Source organism: Oncorhynchus clarkii, chromosome 28 (genome assembly GCF_045791955.1).
Source record: "Oncorhynchus clarkii lewisi isolate Uvic-CL-2024 chromosome 28, UVic_Ocla_1.0, whole genome shotgun sequence".
Lineage (NCBI taxonomy): Eukaryota > Metazoa > Chordata > Actinopteri > Salmoniformes > Salmonidae > Oncorhynchus > Oncorhynchus clarkii.
This window is the reverse complement of record NC_092174.1, coordinates 40870318-40893103: the sequence shown is the minus strand read 5'-3', so window position 1 is coordinate 40893103 and position 22786 is coordinate 40870318. Positions and strand designations below refer to the sequence as shown.

The 22786-nt window shown below is 45.3% G+C and overlaps 1 protein-coding gene across 2 annotated transcripts in view; it reads left to right on the top strand.

The window, feature by feature from the left end:
- LOC139387480 (rho guanine nucleotide exchange factor 18-like) overlaps positions 1-22786 on the top strand; it is a 43930-nt gene extending 21144 nt beyond the window's left edge. For both annotated transcript variants that reach the window (XM_071133717.1, XM_071133718.1), the window contains exons 8-22: positions 4828-5082; positions 5425-5504; positions 5663-5841; positions 6377-6450; positions 6605-6790; positions 7434-7652; positions 8956-9035; positions 9332-9379; positions 10694-10876; positions 11609-11761; positions 15203-15331; positions 15441-15869; positions 19203-19404; positions 21594-21692; positions 21933-22786. In XM_071133717.1, the coding sequence (XP_070989818.1) occupies positions 4828-5082; positions 5425-5504; positions 5663-5841; positions 6377-6450; positions 6605-6790; positions 7434-7652; positions 8956-9035; positions 9332-9379; positions 10694-10876; positions 11609-11761; positions 15203-15331; positions 15441-15869; positions 19203-19404; positions 21594-21692; positions 21933-22117 (2501 nt within the window). In that variant the 3' untranslated portion in view covers positions 22118-22786. The remainder of the gene's footprint in view (positions 1-4827; positions 5083-5424; positions 5505-5662; positions 5842-6376; positions 6451-6604; positions 6791-7433; positions 7653-8955; positions 9036-9331; positions 9380-10693; positions 10877-11608; positions 11762-15202; positions 15332-15440; positions 15870-19202; positions 19405-21593; positions 21693-21932) is intronic.

Here is a 22786-nt window from a genome sequence, read left to right as displayed (position 1 = left end):
AGTGGAGACCACCTCTTCCTGGTCAATAGGAGACACCATATTACATTGAGAGATATATCAGTGAAGACCACCTCTTCCTTGTCAATAAGAGACACCATATTACATTGAGAGATATATCAGTGGAGACCACCTCTTCCTGGTCAATAAGAGACACCATATTACATTGAGAGATATATACAGTGGAGACCACCTCTTCCTGGTCAATAAGAGACACCATATTACATTGAGAGATATATCAGTGGAGACCACCTCTTCCTGGTCAATAAGAGACACCATATTACATTGAGAGATATATACAGTGGAGACCACCTCTTCCTGGTCAATAAGAGACACCATATTACATTGAGAGATATATCAGTGGAGACCACCTCTTCCTGGTCAATAGGAGAAACCATATTTCTCTCTCTACTCAGCCAGGGGCAGATTAATCATGTCTAAACCAATTTAGGATGGGGCGAAATGCTAGTGCTTGGAAATACAATTTAAAGTTTGGTACGTCTTTCCCCCTTTGTAAGTTTGTTAGTTTGATCTGAGGTTGTTTTCCTTGCCACATACATTTTGAAACCGCACAATTAACTTTATCCCATAGCCAGAAGGGGGAGACATGGGAAGCATAGAACTACAGAAATTCAGCCGTTGCAATATGTTAATTTTGACAATAGATATTCTGCCAATCAAGCAACTGAGATATTATTACATCTGATGAGGTCGGATTGAATTGATTTGAGCATTCTGTTAAAGTTTCTGGTTTTATCTAAGGAATGTTAGCAGTTGATGTTATAATTTAGTAACACAGACCCCAAAGCAAATCAAGGAATGAAAATAGGTTTATTCAAAGAGGATGAATTAGATGTTATGCTGAGAGGTAGATGGTCTCCCCTGTCCTCAGTGATTCTCTCCTGTGATTCTCTCCACAGAACAAAGAGACAGGATGTACTTTATAACCCAGCCCTAGCCCGTGGTTGACAATTTAGAATTCCTTGCAATAAAACTGGGACAATGGCCAAATAACAAGTATCCTATTTCGGGCTTGATGCCTAGACAAATTCCTCCTATGTCTCTGAACCATTGCTCATTAATCCCCTATTACAGAAAAAAAAACACTATTTCCGTTGATTGTTAGTACTCTGTTGACTTTTAGTCCTCTTGACCTATAGTACTGTATTGACCTCTCGTCCTCGATTTCTGCATTGTGTATTTATCTGCTAAAACCATTAGCCGTAAGCATAAAATCCTTCACATTAAACACCTTGCCTTTCTATAAAACACAAAGGGCATGCTGTACTTGCTGTTACAATAATAAATAGATTTCAAAAAAAAAAGTATTAACAGGTGTAATGATGTACCTTACAATTCATACCACATCCTGTATTAGGAGGAAACTCACAAAAAAAAAACATAATTGTCTACAAGACAATAATATTCAATCATCCCATTGGCAAGGTAATCATTCACCAAGTCCTTTAATTCCACACTGGTGTCAGTTCCACATTAGAAATTATGTTCTGACAGTCCTGGTTTCAAAAGAAATTGATATTTCACATAGATTTCCCCTAAGTAAGCATGTCCCGATTTTCAAGAAGATGTTGGACATTTCACATAGATATCCCTAATATGACGACTGTGATGTACAACGTAGAAGCATCTTACTATGCTTCTTCACTCGAGATTGCTAATCAATCAGTTAATTATTCTCCAGGCTCTGCTTTGTCATCAACATGGACAACCTTGCAATGAGTGCCATGTATCCATTGTGATTTTCCCTGGACTTTTACTGCTGACCTTGTTATGAGCAAAACTTGATAGAGGACCTTCCCATTTTGACCCTAATGTCTCTATTACATATTTGTTTACCATCACCCACTGTCCTGGTACTATGTCATGCCCCCCCCCCCCCCCCCCCCCTCGGTAGTTATTCTCCACACCTATTTTACTTCCCCTACTGCTTTAGAGAGTTGTATGCAATAGTTAAGCATTGTGTCGCTCATAAAGTGAACGTCTGCTTTGTGATATGGGCCGACCTGTGACGACCTCGAATGGACTCAACCATGTGGTTTTGTTGTGTGTTGCCCGTATACTGCATAATACCGTAGGAAATGCATCTGGCCATGCTATCCCTTCTTAATGCGTCTTTGAAAGCCTCACTTTCAAAACTCGATTTGTGCGTTCTACCTGTCCACTCGATTAAGGATGATAGACTGGCAACTACACTGCCCTTATGTTCAGAAGAACGAAACACTCCTGTGTAACGAGTGCATTGGTCAGAATGTAATTGTTCCGGAAATCCCCATCTGGGAATGATTTCTCGAATCAGAATTTAGCTGTGTGTTGTGCAGTTCCTTTCTTAGTAGGTTAGGCTTCAACCCATCGTGAGAAACAATCAACAATGACCTGCACATCTTCCTGACCTTTACATTTGGGCAGCGTGATATAATCAAGCTGTAGATGTCTGAAGGTTCCTGGTGGGGCAGGCGCTCATCGTGTCTGTACTTTCACTCATCCCTTGGTGTTGTTTTCCATACAAATGTTGTAATTCGCCACAACAGCCTCAGCTTCTTTCTACACACCAGGATTCCACCATTTGCCCACAAAACAATAAACTATCTTGTCCCACCAATGTGTATCTGTGTTGCCAAGTAGGGTAAGAGTGCATTTGGCGCTACACATCTCAGGTTGTATTTCCACACACCTTTTTGGTTGAGTTTGCATCCTGCAGCCAACCATTCCCACACTTTGTATTTTGGTGCACTGCTTTGCATGTCTCTAATGTGCTGCAATGTATCCAAGGTGTGTCTCCTAATCAGTTTAGGTGACGGAGGTGTTCTCTTGGCAGCCCTGCCAGCCAAGCCATTACCTTTACTCTCGTCTGGAAAGATTTTTCCATGTGCTTTCATTTTCAAAATCGCAACTTGTCCAGGTAACTGGAGAGCATTCAGTAGAGCCATCACCTCTGGTCCATTGTTCACAGGAGCTCCCAGTGATGTCATGAATCCTCTGTTTTTCCATATTTTTCCAAAATCATGGGTAATTTACCTATCGCCCTCTGTCTCTGCATTGTTTATTTATCTTCGAAATATTCTTATAGGAAGGAAGTATATCTACTCCCAAGTTTTTAAAATGGGAAACGATTGGGATTCCGTAAGTAGAGATGGAGTCCTCCATCAGGGTCTTGGGCGACACAAACAGAATTTACCAATTGATCTTCAATGTGTTCGGGAGCGATTTTTGATGCGTTGTCTAGATATTGGAAAATATTGTCTGTGTTTAACGAGATGAAGTGATCAGTAGATTTGAGGGAAATTGGTGTTATTTTCTTCGATTGACGAATTGCTTTGTGGTCAGGGGTTCCATGGATAATAGCAAAGGTGAAATTGGATCTCCTTATCTGCTGCTTCTAGTGATTCTGAATGGAGCAGAGCAGATATGGCCTCCCTATGGATGAGGGATTAGCATATAGTATTTTAAGCATATTAATGAAATTAGAGACAATTCCCATACAGACTACAATGGACATATCTCTGGGTCTATCAAAAAGCTTTTTCTGCATTGAGAGAGATTACAGCCCAAGGAGCTGTTGTTTCTGATGAAGCATTTATGATATGTAATAGTTGACAGAGGTTTTCTGGGGGAATTTCTTTTTCTTAACAAACCTGCTTTGGTTCCGTGTGGAGTCTCCAGACGGGATGACAACATTTTGGAAAAGAGTTTCATATGTGTTGATCTAAGATAGGGGGCGATACTGAGAACACTAGGTGGCATCCTTACCGTTTAAAAAAAATAAAAAAAATAAAAGCTAAATTAATGCTGTATTCACATCTCTCCCGAAATGAACCATTGTGAACGGTGGTGTTCATAATTTCAAGCTACCTAATTTAATCCAACATTTTTAATAGACCTCAGGGGGAATAATAACCCATCCAGGTGATTTGCCTTTATTCATGCTATCCAATGACATTTTGAGTTCATTCAGAGAAATTTGGGCTCCACGCGAGGTGTCTTCTTCTGTTGAGAGAAGATACGTTTTTTATTATGTTAGAAAGTTTGGCTTGGTGTGGATTTACAATCAGAGGTGAACAGTTCTTTATAGAAGCTAGAGAAACTTGATTGATTAATTTGGGGTTTGATTGTAATTCCTCTGATTTAATAGTTGCTATATCAGCTAATTGATCTTTACTGCTTAGGCCAGTAAACGACTAGGACCATTACTATGAAAGTAATGGTTGAGTCTAACTCAATAAATGTAAGTTCTGTCTTGACTTTGGAAAGAGTAATAGCCACCTCGTCTGAAAAAGGTATTTGTTCAGAATGCTCTAATGCAGTAAATGACATTTCTACTTTATCTACTTTAATTGTGATTTATTCAACCCAGATGCAAATGTAGTTGCATTATTTTAAATAAACCCTTTGGTGGCATCCCATAAAATCTAGGGGTCATCGAGTTAATTTTTATTGATCATTATGAATTCATTCAGTTCAATTTCAAATATGTCACAGAATGTAGGACTTTGTAGAAATGCGATGTTGAAATGTCATCTTGTGAGCTTCATCAGAAACAACAGCTTCTTGGGCTGTAATCTCTCTCAATGCAGAAAGTAGATTTAGTAGATTCTAAGATTTTAAGTTGGCAGTAGTAAAAGCGTGGTGGTCAGACAAGCTCTTATGTCAAATGTATATTTTCTTGATTAAAGACAATCGAGGTATAGATAAGATGTTTTATTCCTGTTGAGTAGAAAGTGTACTTACTGTAATAGTTCCATTAAAGAAGTTCCACAAGTTCCATTTTGATCCTCTGACTTCTCTCTCTGTGTCCTCCTCTCCTCCCACCAGCCGACAGTGAGGAGCACGGTGCCCTGATCCAGGCCCTGGTTCTGATCAAAGAGACCATCTCTGCTGTGGACTCCCAGGTCCATGACTATGAGAGGGCCTCCAGGCTGAGAGACATAGGCGGCAGGCTGGAGCCTCGTTCCCATGGCCGGTGGAAGGACGGCAGGGTGTTCACGAGAGAGGATCTGGCTGAGGGCCTCAGAACCCTGCTCCACGAGGGGACGGTCAGCTGTCGGGTGGCAAACGGACGGCTCAAAGGTGGCGACCTCTCTAATCGGCCCTTCTGGGATATTGCAATGGGTTGTTTTTTTTGGGGGGTGGTATTTGCGGTGGAAAAGCTTGGTTTTTACTGCAGTTTTTAGGAAAATTGGACAACGGTTTCTTCTAGTAATCAGTGATACTCATTCTGGACACCCAAGACCACATGCGACCTATCAGGCCCTGATATAGTCTATATCTAGAACCCATAATTCCTTCTGGTCAGGTCACACAGTCAGAACTCCTGATCATAGTCATACTTATCTATTAGGAATGCTGTGACGATCTGTGAGGACGGCGTATTTGTTGATTTGAGTGTCTGCTTCTATCCCATGTCTTCAGACATCCACGCTGTTCTGTTGTCAGATGTCCTGCTGCTCTTACAAAAAGAAAAGGATCAGAAACTCATATTTGCTAATGTGGTGAGGGAGTTTTCTCAATATAAGAGAATCTGTGTCCAGCTACTCATTTTAATCCCAAAATGTGCTAGTTTTAAAGTATGGCCTCCTTCAAGGAGAGAAGGCCAGAAAATGTTGATAACCTCTGATCCTCTCCTCCTCGTCCTCCTCTCCTTTTTCAGGACAACAAGACGTCGGTGATCTCCCTCCAGATGCTGATCGTCAGGGAGATGGCCCATGAGGACAAGGCTATGTTCCTGATCAGTGCTTCGTCCAGCATGCCAGAGATGTACGAGATACACACCTCCTCCAGAGAGGACTGCAACGCCTGGATGAGCCTTATACGAGACGCTGTCAACAGGTAGGAATCACACAGGTAGGAATCACACAGGTAGGAATCACACAGGTAGGAATCGCATAGGTAGGAATCGCATAGGTAGGAATGGCATAGGTAGGAATGGCATAGGTAGGAATGGCATAGGTAGGAATGGCATAGGTAGGAATGGCATAGGTAGGAATGGCAGGTAGGAATGGCATAGGTAGGAATGGCATAGGTAGGAATGGCATAGGTAGGAATGGCATAGGTAGGAATGGCATAGGTAGGAATGGCAGGTAGGAATGACAGGTAGGAATGACAGGTAGGAATGACAGGTAGGAATGACATAGGTAGGAATGGCAGGTAGGAATGACAGGTAGGAATGACATAGGTAGGAATGACATAGGTAGGAATGACAGGTAGGAATCAAATAGGTAGGAATCAAATAGGTAGGAATCAAATAGGTAGGAATCACAAGTTATTTTACTTTCTACACTTTCAACTGATTTGGAATCAGCGTATGGGTCAGTTCTTAGGGCTTATAGTAACCCCAATGTGTTTGACTCTCTTTGTGTCCCAGTTGTCCAGTAATGGAGGAGCAGCTGAGCAATGAGCAGGAGGAGGCCAGGCTAGCCAGGCTCAGAGACTTCCAAGGTATGAGACTCTACCAGCTCTAGCACATAGCTTCAAAATGTCCTCAATAACAGCTGTCCAAATGCCTTCAATTCCCATTATCAAGCCTTAAGGAATGTTTCCAGAGCTTCTCGTGTTTTTTTTTTTTTTTACCATAGAATCTGTGTGTTTTCAGAGCGTCTGTATGTGAAGGATTCCCAGATCGTGCAGAGCCTGACAGAGAAGCTGCAGATGTTTGCTGACATGGCGGAGGCTGTAACAGGGAGGGAGGATGTAGCTGCCCACTCCTGTCTGCTGCTCCGCGGTGACGCCTCAGACCTCCAGCAGGGGGAGACACTGCTCAAGGGGGCCATCACTGAGGGTAGGAATGAAGCACGAATCCACTCCTAGACCATGCCCTAAGCCAGGGGTGCCCAAACCTTTTCACTCAGGCCCTCCTTCCAGCATTGGGGAACATCTTGCGCCCCCCCCCCAATGTCTATTTCTATGGGCACAAGCACTGTTCATTACTCAAACTGTTCACACCCCTGTTGTTGGTGGAGAGAGAATTTAGCAGGTTTTAAGATTTTCTGCAATTCTACACATTTTGTCTAATGTGTATTCATGTGATATTTAAGTGATTGAAACATTATAACAAAATGGATGAGCTAAAAGCCGTTAGCTGACATGGGCTAGTTGATCTGGACATTTCTGACACGTTATAAATAGCTTTCTAAGGTCTTCCCTTAGGGGGAGCGCCCCACAGTTTGGGAACCACTCACCTAAGCAATTGTGGAGGGTTTGATAGGTTAAATTTGATAGGTTAAAGCAATATTGTAATATCTCCCCCATCCCCTCTGTTGACCCCTGACCTTGGTACTCCTGGCAGGTCTGATCTGATAATAGTTCACGTCACCATCGTCTTTAGTAAATCTGTTCTAAATGTTGACCCACCATGAGAATCCAATGTCAGCTTGTCTGTCAGATAATCAGATTTTAGGTTCTTCTTATTCTTCTTCTCTCAGTGGAGAATCTGCAGAACCTTCTCCTGTCTGGTGTGACTGTGCGAGATCCCCACCCCCATCCAGAGGACAGCCTGGGACCAGGGAGGTTCAGTTTGAGGCCAGAAGTGGTACGGCTTTATCTAGGGGGGCTAGGCCTTGGGCGGCTGGGGAACCTGTCGGTGCATAGGAGAGCTGAGACCTTTGGAGGTTACGACTGCAACCCTCCCACCCCCATCAAGAGTAAGTATTTTATTTATTAAAAAAATAACTAACCCCTTTTTCTCCCCAATTTCGTGGTATCCAATTGGTAGTTACAGTCTTGTCTCGTTGCTGCAACTCCCGTACGGACTTGGGAGAAGAGAAGGTCAAGAGCCATGCGTCCTCCGAAATACAACCCAACCAAGCCGCACTGCTTCTTGACACAATGCCCACTTACCCCTGAAGCCAGCTTCACCAATGTGTCGGAGGAAACACCATACACCCGGCGACCGTGTCAGTGTGCACTGCGCCCATCCCACCACAGGAGTCGCTAGTGCGCGATGGGACGAGGATATCCCTGCCGACGCTGGGCCGATTGTGTGCCGCCCCATGGGTCTCCCGGTCGCGGCCGGCTGCGACAGAGCCTGAACTCAAATCCAGAATCTCTAGTGGCACAGCTAGCACTGCGATGCAGTGTCTTGGGCCTTCTGAGTGGTGCAGTGGTCTATCAAGAGTAAGTCTGTTGGTCTGCCGCTCAGTCGGTCTGCCGCTCAGTCGGTCTGCCGCTCAGTCGGTCTGCCGCTCAGTCGGTCTGCCGCTCAGTCGGTCTGCCAGTCAGTCGGTCTGCCAGTCAGTCGGTCTGCCGCTCTGCCGGTCAGTCGCTCTGCCAGTCAGTCTGTCTGCCGGTCAGTCGCTCTGCCGGTCTGCCGCTCAGTCGGTCTGCCGGTCAGTCGCTCTGCCAGTCAGTCGCTCTGCCAGTCAGTCGGTCTGCCGGTCAGTCGGTCTGCCAGTCAGTCGGTCTGCCGGTCAGTCGGTCTGCCGGTCTGCCGGTCTGCCGGTCAGTCGGTCTGCCGGTCTGCCGGTCAGTCGGTCTGCCGCTCAGTCGGTCTGCCGCTCAGTCGGTCTGCCGCTCAGTCGGTCTGCCGGTCAGTCGGTCTGCCGGTCAGTCGGTCTGCCGCTCAGTCGGTCTGCCGGTCAGTCGGTCTGCCGCTCAGTCGGTCTGCCGCTCAGTCGGTCTGCCGCTCAGTCGGTCTGCCGCTCAGTCGGTCTGCCGCTCAGTCGGTCTGCCGGTCAGTCGCTCTGCCACTCAGTCGGTCAGTCGGTCTGCCGCTCATACAGAGGGACTATTATGTCCATATCTGGTCCTATCGTTCCTCTACCACTGTCCATATCTGGTCCTATCGTTCCTCTACCACTGTCCATATCTGGTCCTATCGTTCCTCTACCACTGTCCATATCTGGTCCTATCGTTCCTCTACCACTGTCCATATCTGGTCCTATCGTTCCTCATATCTCACAAATCCAGTGTTATCTTTTGAACACAGTTTAACATAATGTTTTCCAGATGTGGAGGGACGACCTCAACGTTCAAACTCTGACCCCCAGCTACAGAACCTTGACCAATCAGAGAGCCTGGAACTGTCGGTGAGTGACCGGCTATCCCAATCTCCTCGCAAGTGTGCTCTTGTTTTCTCCTCAGAGAGGAAGGGAGGTGTGGACTAGTTTTTAGTTTGTCTGATTCATGGTTTAGTGATTACAAGCTGATGAGGCACCAGAATCATACTGTAGTTCTCCATGCTCAAATCCATCCTTCCCTGAAGCCAAGTTAGGTGTTACTAGATTACTCTCAACCTGAACATACAATATCTTGATGTTTAGTCTCCTGAATATCTGAAGTGAATAGGTTTTCTTGTCTCAACCTTATTTCTCAATCTCCCCAGTTCTTTTGCGCCGTGCTGACGCTCTCACATAGACTCTACGGTCTGCAGGTAAGACATACACCGACTGTACAAAACATTAAGAACACCTGATCATTCCATGACATAGACTGACCAGGTGAATCCAGGTGAAAGATATGATCCCTTATTGATGTCACTTGTTAAATACACTTCAATCAGTGTAGATGAAGGGGAGGAGACAGGTTGAAGAAGGATTTTTAAGCCTTGAGGAAATGTTGACATGGATTATGTATGTGTGCCATTCAGAGGGTGAATAGGCAATACAAAATATGAGTGTTTTTGAACAGGGTATGGTAGTAGCTGCCAGGCGCACCAGTTTGTGTCAAGAACTGCAATGCTGCTGTGTTTTTCCACGAGCAACAGTTTCCCGTGTGTATCAAGAATGGTCCACCACCCAAAGGACATCCAGCCAACTTACCTCAACATGGGCCAGCATCCCTGTGGAACGCTTTCGACACCCTTGTAGAGTCCATGCCCTGACGAATTGAGGCTGTTCTGAGGGCAAAGGGGGTGGGCGGGTGCGCAACTCAATATTAGGAAGGTGTTTCAAATGTTTGGTATACTCAGTGCAAATATTCTTTACATGCTACAGGTTCATCCTGTCTTATCTTACCAGTCTGAAGTGTGTCCCCCTGCCTCTCCCTATGTCCCCTGCCTCTCCCTAGTCTAAAGTGTGTCCCCCTGCCTCTCCCTATGTCCCCTGCCTCTCCCTAGTCTGAAGTGTGTCCCCTGCCTCTCCCTATGTCCCCTGCCTCTCCCTAGTCTGAAGTGTGTCCCCTGCCTCTCCCTAGTCTGAAGTGTGTCCCCTGCCTCTCCCTAGTCTGAAGTTTGTCCCCCTGCCTCTCCCTAGTCTGAAGTGTGTCCCCCTGCCTCTCCCTAGTCTGAAGTGTGTCCCCTGCCTCTTCCTAGTCTGAAGTGTGTCCCCCTGCCTCTCCCTAGTCTGAAGTGTGTCCCCCTGCCTCTCCCTAGTCTGAAGTGTGTCCCCCTGCCTCTCCCTAGTCTGAAGTGTGTCCCCTGCCTCTCCCTAGTCTGAAGTGTGTCCCCTGCCTCTCCCTAGTCTGAAGTGTGTCCCCTTGCCTCTCCCTAGTCTGAAGTGTGTCCCCTTCCTCTCCCTAGTCTGAAGTTTGTACCCTGTCCATCACTGGTGTTAAAGGCAAGATGCACCCATTTTGAATGTTACTTCATATTTGTGCTTCCCCTCGATTCCCAGGGTCATTTCATGTTTTCATGTGTATCTGGGCTATTCACGTTCAAGCAGGAAGGAAATACATGTAGTATGATGAGTTTTGCATCATATGCCCTCTGCCTCCTGGTGTTAAATATGTCCACTGTCCCTCTCCGTAGGCCATCGTCTCGCAGCAGGACAGCCACATTGAGCTCCAGCGTGCCTCTCTTTTGGAGCGTGAGCGTCCGGGTCGCAACCGAGGCAACATGCTCCTGGAGCAGGAGAAACAACGTAACCTGGAGAAACAGAGAGAAGAGGTGGCCAACTTCCACAAGCTGCAGACACAGCACCGTCAAAACCAGGTACAATACAGTGTATTGTGTTAGGGAAACGGAGGTAGGGAAATTCAAATTCAACTCTGGACCTCGAAGTCAGATCCGCTGTTTTTGTCATGGTTCCCCTCTAATCAGGGACTGATTTAGCCCTAGGACACCCGGTGGGTGCAATTCATTATCTGGTAGAACAGAAATCCAGCAGGCTCCGGATCTCATAAGTTAAGAGTTGAATACCCCTGATGTAGTGGATCTATCTCATCTCTCTCTCTCTCTCGCCATCTCTCTATCTCTGCATCTCTCCATATCATCTCTCCATCTAATCTCTCTCTCTCCATCTCTTAATATCATCTCTCTCTCTCGCCATCTCTCTATCTCTGCATCTCTCCATATCATCTCTCCATCTAATCTCTCTCTCTCCATCTCTTAATATCATCTCTCTCTCTCTCCATCTCTCCATCTCATCTCTCTCTCCATCTCTCTTTCTCTCTCCATCTCATCTCTCTCTCCATCTCTCTTTCTCTCTCCATCTCATCTCTCCATCTCATCATCTCTCTCTCTCCATCTCTCCATCTCATCTCTCTCTCTCTCTCCATCTCATCTCTCAATTTCATATCTCTCTCTCCATCTCATCTCTCCATCTCTCTCTCTTCATCTCATCTCTCTCTCTCTCCATCTCTCTCTCTCTCCATCTCATCTCTCTCCATCTCATCTCTCCATCTCTCTCTCTCCATCTCATCTTTCATCCATCTCTATCCCCAGGCTCGCTGGGAGAAGGAGCGGGAGCGTCACCGGCTGCAGGCGGAGGTCCTAGAGGCGGAGCTAAGACAGAGAGAGGAGGAGTGTAGGAGACTGGAGAAGAAACTAGAGACGGAGAGAGAGGAGCTGGAGAGACAGAGAGAGACATACCAACAGGTTGCTGCTTCCTTACAATATAATAATATACAGGAGAAAATCTGACCTCTCTGAAATGAAAATGGATGGCCCTCCCTTCAGTGAAAATATATTTTTACCCTCCCTGAACGTTTGAAAAAGTGATCCACCCCTATACCCCAAATAATAATTAAAACATAAAATGGATAGCAGAGAACATGCCAATCATTTACCCTCATTCCTAGGACAAACCAGAGTCTTAGATATTCAGTTTTAGAAACTGTTCTTCGTTTTGTAAGCATTACATGGCAAAGTACCCAGAAGGTTGTCAATTCACAGACTACCGCGGTCAAGAGTAGGGGTGAAGAGAGATCCGTTGTAATAAAAGCACTAAATTCATCTATCATATTTTTGCAGGCCAAGAAAAATGAGCCTTTTTATGAACGCATTTCATGCAATTCTATGTCATTTCTACGTGACTGTAGACGAGCAGAATCTATTTTAATACCACAACAGAGCATGACAACGAATGTGCACATGCTCCAGTGCCAGATACATTTTGATTTCTATACAGGCTAGTGTTAAAAAAAAAGGACAGTCTAACAGTGATAAAGTTGTCTATCAAGTGTAAAAATATATCAGAACAGAACCAGTTTCGACTGAAGTATCTGATCATCAATGAATTTCAGAAAAATACATTAATTGTTTAACACAGCAGCCGCATATCATCAGGTAGGCCAATATACACTTGTAACTTTTTTTCATATGCAAAACTATCATTTTCTAATTCATTCCATGATACTGTTGTTACAAAATAGATTTGTGTTGGCTGTGATTAGGGCACGGAAATATAAGAGCCTCTGCTGGGCTAAATTTAACAAACTAGGCATGCATAGCTCACCACATGATCCTCAAACCAGAGACTGGCCAAACTCGTGTTTTTTAAAAGCCAATTCAAAAGGCACTGTAGAATCACTGACTGTATAGCCTAATAAGACCTTTGTCATTTAATTATTTAATTCAAATTATTTTCGAAATGTAGTATTTCATCATGATAAATAAATGTATAGGCATGTTGTTGAAACTCCTGCTAGCTTCTTGCATGTCTCAAATGATTCACAATGGATTTCTTAAATGGCCTTGAAATAATAATAATAATAATAATATAGCCTAAATAATACATTTGTTTGTTCCTTCTTAGGCTACCTGACTGATTTAGAGTTAATATGTTGGTTAATAGCGTGTTGAAATATTGAATGTCAATTGAAAGTGACAGAATCACACATTACTTCCCAAGCAAAGTACATGTTTTGTCTCCTCAGCAACAGAAGGTTGTAGCGAAGACTCTGAATGTGATAGAGACAAACCAAAGACATCCCATATGCATCGGAGTCACGTCTTTCCCAGCATTGTTCAGCTTGTTTCTAGCATGAAGAATTTGAAAAATAAACAACAAATTCTTATTTACAATGACGGCCTACACCGGCCAAACCCGGATGTTGGGCCAATTGTGCGCCGCCCTATGGGACTCCCAGTCACGGCCGGTTGTGATGCAGGCTAGATTCAAACCAGGGTATCTGTACTGACGCCTCTAGCACTGAGATGGAATGGAACCAGGGTGTCTGTAGTGTCTTAGACCGCTGTGATACAGCCTGAATGGAACCAGGGTGTTAGACCGCTGTGATACAGCCTGAATGGAACCAGGGTGTTAGACTGCTGTGATACAGCCTGAATGGAACCAGGGTGTTAGACCGCTGTGATACAGCCTGAATGGAACCAGGGTGTTAGACTGCTGTGATACAGCCTGAATGGAACCAGGGTGTTAGACTGCTGTGATACAGCCTGAATGGAACCAGGGTGTTAGACCGCTGTGATACAGCCTGAATGGAACCAGGGTGTTAGACTGCTGTGATACAGCCTGAATGGAACCAGGGTGTTAGACCGCTGTGATACAGCCTGAATGGAACCAGGGTGTTAGACTGCTGTGATACAGCCTGAATGGAACCAGGGTGTTAGACTGCTGTGATACAGCCTGAATGGAACCAGGGTGTTAGACTGCTGTGATACAGCCTGAATGGAACCAGGGTGTTAGACCGCTGTGATACAGCCTGAATGGAACCAGGGTGTTAGACCACTGTGATACAGCCTGAATGGAACCAGGGTGTTAGACCGCTGTGATACAGCCTGAATGGAACCAGGGTGTTAGACCGCTGTGATACAACCTGAATGGAACCAGGGTGCTAGACCTCTGTGATACAGCCTGAATGGAACCAGGGTGTTAGACTGCTGTGATACAGCCTGAATGAAACTAGGGTGTTAGACCGCTGTGATACAGCCTGAATGGAACCAGGGTGTTAGACCGCTGTGATACAGCCTGAATGGAACCAGGGTGTTAGACCACTGTGATACAGCCTGAATGGAACCAGGGTGTTAGACCGCTGTGATACAGCCTGAATGGAACCAGGGTATTAGACTGCTGTGATACAGCCTGAATGGAACCAGGGTGTTAGACCGCTGTGATACAGCCTGAATGGAACCAGGGTGTTAGACCGCTGTGATACAGCCTGAATGGAACCAGGGTGTTAGACCGCTGTGATACAGCCTGAATGGAACCAGGGTGTTAGACTGCTGTGATACAGCCTGAATGGAACCAGGGTGTTAGATCGCTGTGATACAGCCTGAATGGAACCAGGGTGTTAGACCACTGTGATACAGCCTGAATGGAACCAGGGTGTTAGACCACTGTGATACAGCCTGAATGGAACCAGGGTGTTAGACCACTGTGATACAGCCTGAATGGAACCAGGGTGTTAGACCGCTGTGATACAGCCTGAATGGAACCAGGGTGTTAGACCACTGCGCCGCTCTGGAAAATTGTGGCTAACAAAGGGGTAGGCCTATGCTTTCAGCCATTTCCTATAACAACAGCCACAATACCCTCACATACTGTACCCTCACATACTGTACCCTCACATAACCCCTCAATACCAGATCTGGTTTTAACTGAACACACCAAGCTCTTCATTTAAGACAGATATTTATACGGAGTGCGCGGTGACTGACAACATGTATGGATAGTAGCCTAGAAGACCAGAGGGAAGAGTGACCCCTACCTGCCCTCCAACACCACTTCCAGCAGCATCTGGTCTCCCATCCAGGGACCGACCAGGACCAACCCTGCATAGCTTCAGAGGCAAGCCAGTAGTCAGATGTAGTGTGGTATGTTGCTGACAGCGGAAGGTAGCCTAGCAGTCAGAGCAGTGGACCAGGAACCGAAAGGTTGCTGGTTCGAATACTCGAGTCGACATGGTAAAAAATCTGCCAGTGCCCTTGAGCAAGGCACTTATCCCTAATTTGCTTCAGGGTCACCGTGCTACTATGGTTGACCCTGTAAAACAACACATTTCACTGCACCTATCCGGTGTATGTGACAATATTAGTTTATTTAAAGTAATTTCCATTTGTCATGTAACGTACCAACAGGATCTGGAGAGGCTGAGGGAGTCAATGAGGACGGTGGAAAAACAGAAGGAACACCTCAATACACAGATGAAGTTGAAGCAGAACAAGACCGTCACCAACCCTGGGAGTTTTAACTTCAAAGCTCAGCAGGTGGGGATGTGGTGTGGTCGTTAAGAACTGAGGACCAATAGTGTGAGGAGCTGTTGTTGATGTATTTGTAGATGTTTACATCATCCGGACATTCTATTCTTCTCCTCAGGCTCCCCTCTCCCAGTCCTTCCGAGGGGATCCTCCCCTCCTCTCCCAGTCCTTCCGAGGGGATCCTCCCCTCCTCTCCCAGTCCTTCCGAGGGGATCCTCCCCTCCTCTCCCAGTCCTTCCGAGGGGATCCTCCCCTCCTCTCCCAGTCCTTCCGAGGGGATCCTCCCCTCCTCTCCCAGTCCTTCCGAGGGGATCTTCCCCTCTCCCAGTCCTTCCGAGTGGATCCTCCCCTCCTCTCCCAATCCTTCCGAGGGGATCCTTCCCTCTCCCAGTCCTTCCGAGGCGATCCTCCCCTCCTCTCCCAGTCCTTCCGAGGGGACCTGACAGCTGATTGGATGAAGGGAAGAGAGGTGATCCAGATCCCCAAGGTCCTTGTCCCCCCCAGTCTCTCTGTAGCCACCAACATTTTCCTGGAACAGCCCCCGAAGGTGAGCCACATAGGACGTAATAGGACAGTGCATTCAGAAAGTATTCAGACCCCCTGACTTCTTCCACATTTTTTTACGTTACAGCCTTATTCTAAAATGGAATACGTTGTTTTTTTCCCTCATCAATCTACACACATTACCCCATAAAGACAAAGCAAAAATAGGTTTTTAGAAATTTTAGCAAATTTTATAAAAAAATCACCTGAAATATCACATTTACATACACAATATCACATTTACATACACAATATCACATTTACATACACAATATCACATACACAATATCACATACACAATATCACATTTACATACACAATATCACATTTACATACACATTTCCCAGAGTACAGGGTGTTGAGACCCTGTACTCAGTAATTTATTGGTACACCTGTATTTGTGGAGTTTCTCCCATTCTTCTCTGCAGATCCTCTCAAGCTCTGTCAGGTTGAATGGGGAGTGTCGCTACACAGCTATTTTCAGGTCTCTCCAGAGATGTTTAATCGGGCTCTGGCTGGGCCACTCAAGGACATTCAGAGACTTGCCCGAACCCACTCTTGCATTGTTTTGGCTGTGTACTTAGCGTCGTTGTCCTGTTAACTTGTTATGGCTGCAATCCCGCTAACGGGATCGATATGACAACTACCAGTGAAAATAGAGGGAGCCAAATTCAAACCACAGAAATCTCATAATTACAATTCATAATTACTTATACTTATAATTACTTATATCATTTTAAAGTTAATCTTGTTATTAATCTCACCAAAGTGTCCGATTTCAAATGGGCTTTTCAGCGAAAGCACTACAAATGATTATGTCAGGTCTCCACCAAACCACAATAAGCACAGCCATTTTCCAGCGAAATATAGCATTCACAAAAAGCAGAAATAGAGATAAAATTAATCACTAACCTTGAATTATCTTCATCAGATGACACTCATAGGACTTCATGTTACACAATACATGCATGTTTTGTTTGATAAAGTTCATATTTATATTAAAAAATCGGAGTTTACATTGGCGTATTAGGTTCACTAGTTACAAAAACATCAAGTGATTTTGCATAGCCACATCGTTTCAACAGAAATACTCATCATAAATGTAGATGATAATACAAGTTATACACATGGAATTATAGATATACCTCTCCTTAATGCAACCGCTGTGTCAGATTTCAAAAAAAGTTTACGGAAAAAGCACACTATGCAATAATCTGAGACGGAGCTCAGAACAGTAGCCAAATTAGCAGCCATGTCGGAGTCAACAGAAACCAGAAAATACATGATAAATGTTTCCTTACCTTTGATGAACTTCATCAGAATGCAGTCCTAGGAATCCCAGGTCCACAATAAATGCTTGATTTGTTCAATAATGTCCGTTATTTATGTCCTATTAGCTACTTTGGTTAGCGCGTTTGGTAAACATATCCAAAGTCACAAAGCGCGTCCACTATAACGTGATGAAATGTCCAAAAGTTCCGTAACAGTCAGTAGAAACATGTCAACCGATGTACTGAATCAATCTTTAGAATGTTGTTTACATAGATCTTGAATAACATTCCAACCGGAGAATTAGAATGACTTCAGATGACCGGTGGAACGCAGGTCCTTCCCCTGTGAACGCGCATGGTGAAAGCATGGTCAACTCGTGGCAGTGGTGACTATTTCCTGTCTCATTCAACCCCCCTTCACATTAGAGTCATCAGACAAAGTTCTATTGACTGTTGACATCTAGTGGAAGGCGTAGGAAGTGAAAACTCATCCATATCTCGCTGTAATTTCAATGAGAGCTTGGTTGAAAATCTGCCACCCCCAGAAAAAATACAAACAGGAAGTGGAATTTCTCAGGTTTTTGCCTGCAATATGAGTTCTGTTTTACTCTCAGACATAATTCAAACAGTTTTAGAAACTTCAGAGTGTTTTCTATCCAATACTAATAATAATATGCATATGTTAGCTACTGAGACTGAGGAGCTGGCCGTTTACAATGGGCACCTTTTCATCCAAGCTACTCAATACTGCCCCTGCAGCCATAAAAAGTTAAAAGATGAACCTTTGCCCAGTCTGAGGTCCTGAGAGCTCTGGAGCAGGTTTTCATCAAGGATCTTTGTTCAGCTTTCCCTTGATCCTGACTAGTCTCCCAGTACCTGCTGCTAAAAAACATCCCCACAGCATGATGCTGCCACCACCACGCTTCACCACCACGCTTAGGGTTGGTGCCAGGTTTCCTCCTAAAGTTCAATCTTGGTTTCATCAGACCAGAGAATCTTGTTTCCCATTGTATGAGAATCCTTTAGGTGGGCTGTGGGCTGTCATGTGCCTTTTACTCAGGAGTGGCTTCCGTCTGGCCACTCTACCATAAAGGCCTGATTGGTGGAGTGCTGCACATATGGTTTTCCTTCTGGAAGGTTCTCCCATCTCCGCAGAGGAATTATGGAGCTCTGTCAGAGTGACCATCGGGACCAGGGCCTTTCTCCCCCGATTGCTTAGTTTGGCCCAGCGGCCAGCTCTAGGAAGAGTATTGGCGGTTCCAAACTTCTTCCATTTAACGATGGAAGCCACTGTGTTCTTGGGGACCTTCAACAATTCCTTCGACCTCATGGCTTGGTTTTTACTCTAACATGCACCGTCAACTGTGGGACCTTATATAGATAGGTGTGTGCCTTTCTAAATCATGTCCAATCAATTGAATTTACCACATATGGATTCCAATCAAGTTGTAGAATCATCTCAAGGATGATCAATGGAAACAGGATGCATCTGAGCTCAATTTTTGAGTATCATAGTAAAGGTAGCAAAGGTACTTATGTAAATAAGGTATTTCAGTTTTTTATTTGTTATAAATTTGCACAAATTCTAAAAACCTGTTTTTGCTTTGTCATTATGGGTTATTGTGTGTAGATTGACGAGGGGAAAAAATGATTGAATCCATTTTAGAATAAGGCTGTAACGTAACAAAATGTGGAAAAGGTTGAGGGGTCTGAATACTTTCCAAATGCACTGTACCGACCATGGTTTTCTAGAAATCCCAGGATTAGAGGATTCCTGGAATCAGGAAATAGTACTTTGTCAAGTTACCAGTATTTTTCAACCCTAACCAACTACGTGAATGTGTGCTCACTTCCCAGTGTTTTTCTATTGTAACGTGTTGTTAAATAGTGTATTGATATTGTGTATTTTGCATGCTGAATTTCCATGTAAATGGACAGTAATGTACCCATTCGGTGCACTTGGTACAACACTCTTGCCAGTTAGATCTCCATAGCTGTGTGTTGTAACTCATTTTCCAGTAGTTCATTCACAGTTATATTCATAACTTTACGTTATTATATCTTAGGTGCCCCCTCGCAGGGAGAGCATCAGCCCCGGGCCCCCTAAACCGGAGTTCCCCATCCACCTGATCAGCACAACCAACCAGGTGGTTCACAAACCAGGGGCCGTGCAACAGCAGATACCCACCAAGCTGGCTGTCCTTGGTAACAAGGGCAAGGAGAAGAGCAGTAAGAAGAGGTCCCACCACAAGCGCAATCACAGCGCAGGTAAGAACCTGGCTCAGTAGAACCCGGCTCAGTAGAACCCGGCTCAGTAGAACACGGCGCAATTCAGAACACGGCGCAATTCAGAACACGGCGCAATTCAGAACACGGCGCAATTCAGAACACGGCGCAGGTCAGAACACGGCTCAGGTCATAACAGAACAGAACACGGCGCAGGTCAGAACAGAACACGGCGCAGGTCAGAACAGAACACGGCGCAGGTCAGATTAGAACAGAACACGGCGCAGGTCAGATTAGAACAGAACACGGCGCAGGTCAGAACAGAACAGAACACGGCGCAGGTCAGAACAGAACAGAACACGGCGCAGGTCAGAACAGAGTAGAACACGGCTCAGGTCAGAACAGAGTAGAACACGGCTCAGGTCAGAACAGAGTAGAACACGACTCAGGTCAGAACAGAGTAGAACACGGCTCAGGTCAGAACAGAGTAGAACACGGCGCAGGTCAGAACAGAACAGAACACGGCTCAGGTCATAACAGAACAGAACACGGCTCAGGTCAGAACACGGCGCAGGTCATAACAGAACAGAACAGAACACGGCTCAGGTCATAACAGAACAGAACACGGCTCAGGTCATAACAGAACAGAACACGGCTCAGGTCATAACAGAACAGAACACGGCGCAGGTCAGAACAGAACAGAACACGGCGCAGGTCAGAACAGAACAGAACACGGCGCAGGTCAGAACAGAACAGAACACAGCGCAGGTCAGAACAGAACAGAACACGGCTCAGGTCATAACAGAACAGAACACGGCTCAGGTCAGAACAGAACAGAACACGGCTCAGGTCATAACAGAACAGAACACGGCGCAGGTCAGAACAGAACAGAACACGGCGCAGGTCATGTCAGAACAGAACAGAACACGGCGCAGGTCAGAACAGAACAGAACACGGCTCAGGTCATAACAGAACAGAACACGGCTCAGGTCAGAACAGAACAGAACACAGCGCAGGTCAGAACAGAACAGAACACGGCTCAGGTCATAACAGAACAGAACACGGCTCAGGTCATAACACAACACGGCTCAGGTCATAACACGGCGCAGGTCATAACAGAACAGAACACGGCTCAGGTCATAACAGAACAGAACACGGCTCAGGTCATAACAGAACAGAACACGGCTCAGGTCAGAACAGAACAGAACACGGCTCAGGTCATAACAGAACAGAACACGGCTCAGGTCATAACAGAACAGAACACGGCTCAGGTCAGAACAGAACAGAACACGGCTCAGGTCAGAACAGAACAGAACACGGCTCAGGTCATAACAGAACAGAACACGGCTCAGGTCATAACAGAACAGAACACGGCTCAGGTCATAACAGAACAGAACACGGCTCAGGTCATAACAGAACAGAACACGGCGCAGGTCAGAACAGAACAGAACACGGCGCAGGTCAGAACAGAACAGAACACGGCGCAGGTCAGAACAGAACAGAACACGGCTCAAGTCATAACAGAACAGAACAGATCACGGCGCAGGTCAGAACAGAACACGGCGCAGGTCAGAACAGAACACGGCGCAGGTCAGAACAGAACACGGCGCAGAACAGAACACGGCTCAGGTCAGAACAGAACACGGCTCAGGTCAGAACAGAACACGGTGCAGGTCAAAACAGAACAGAACACGGCGCAGGTCAGAACACTGCGCAGGTCAGAACACTGCGCAGGTCAGAACACGGCGCAGGTCAGAACAGAACATGGCTCAGTAGAACACGGCGCAGGTCAGAACAGAACACAGCTTATTTCAGAACAGAACACGGCTCAGGTCAGAACAGAACATGGCTCAGTAGAACACGGCTCAGGTCAGAACTGTACACGGCACTCCTATAATCTCAAACCTTCCGTTTATTAGTCATGTACTGATTCACTTGTTTTGAAGTCCTACTCTTTCCTCTTGACCTCAGCTGTGCTAGGGGAAATCATAACATTTACCCCATATTGATATTTTCTATGATCTGTTAAAGCAGTGGGCATATATCTCCACCACAGGAGGCTTGTGGTAATGGCTGGAGTGGAATCACTGGAATGGTATCAAACACATGGTTTCTATGCATTTGATGCCATTCCATTTGCTCTGTTCCAGACATTATTATGAGCTGTCCTCCCCTCAGCATCCTCCACTGATCTCCATAGTTCTGATGCAGTGTTCTCTTTCCTCCTGCAGCGTCCATAGAAATGTCTCAGGTGGTGCCGATCAGAGTGACAGGAAATCAGAGTCTGAGAGGGAAGAAGACTGTGAGCCCACAGAGAAACTACCAATTAGGTAAGAGCCCTCACAGAAACTACATCAGGTAAAACCCGTTACTGATGCTACCAATCAGGTAAGAGCCCTCACTGATGCTACCAATCAGGTAAGAGCCCTCACTGGACCTACCAATCATCTAAGACGAGAACCTTGGGAGTTCCAGATACATATTGTCTGATTTTTACTGTTTTAACATCTCAGGAACTAAATTAACACACACAATAATTAAGTTAACCGTACGCTGTTATGCCTCTTCAGATGATTTCTTCAGTCCTCCAGAGCCCCTGTCCAGTGCTAAGCCCTCCCATACTCTGTCGTCCAGCAGCAGCATGAGGACCAATAACCAGAGCCACGTCCCTCCACCCAAACCTCCACCTCCCCCTCCACCCTTCCCCCATGACGTAGCATGCAAACCAACCAAGGAACACGTTATCTACCTGTAAGGACACAGGGCGACACCAAAACCCTAAGCCAGGGCTCTGAAACTGGCGGCCCATGTGCTAAAACCGGCCCATGAGTGATTTATAATTGGCCCGCCAAAGCTCTGTCCACAGTAAAGATGTGATTTTATATATATTTTTTTTACTAATTGGGCTTTCTAATTGCTGGTACTTATTGAGTTCCTGTTGAATTTCCACATTTCCATTTCCAATTCCATTTTCTATTGTTTGGATGAGTGCTTGTCTCTAAACTCTCTCTGCACTCAAGTCTTTATGTTTTTAACCCTTTTTAAAGATGATTTAAATTCATGTTAGGAAGCTGGTTATTACTTTGAATTGTTTACAGGTCTGAGGTGCCAAGCACGTTATCTCAGAGCGCATTAGAAACTCTTTTAAATCGGAATTGACCTGTTCCTCGTTTTGTATTTCTTCATGTCATAGAATGTATGGAAGTAAATGTTCATTTAGCTGTGAGGTGTAAAACTGACCAGTTTACCAGACGCAGTTTAAGTTTAGTCCAGCACTAAAAAAAGATTCTCAGTTGAGATTCTCCCAGTTAAATGTTTTTTTTTTGTCCAAGACTAGGCTTAATCTGTCTGGGAAATGGGCCCTTATGGTATGGGAATTATGGTGTATTTTAACACTGTGAATAATAATGACTACTGTACTAAA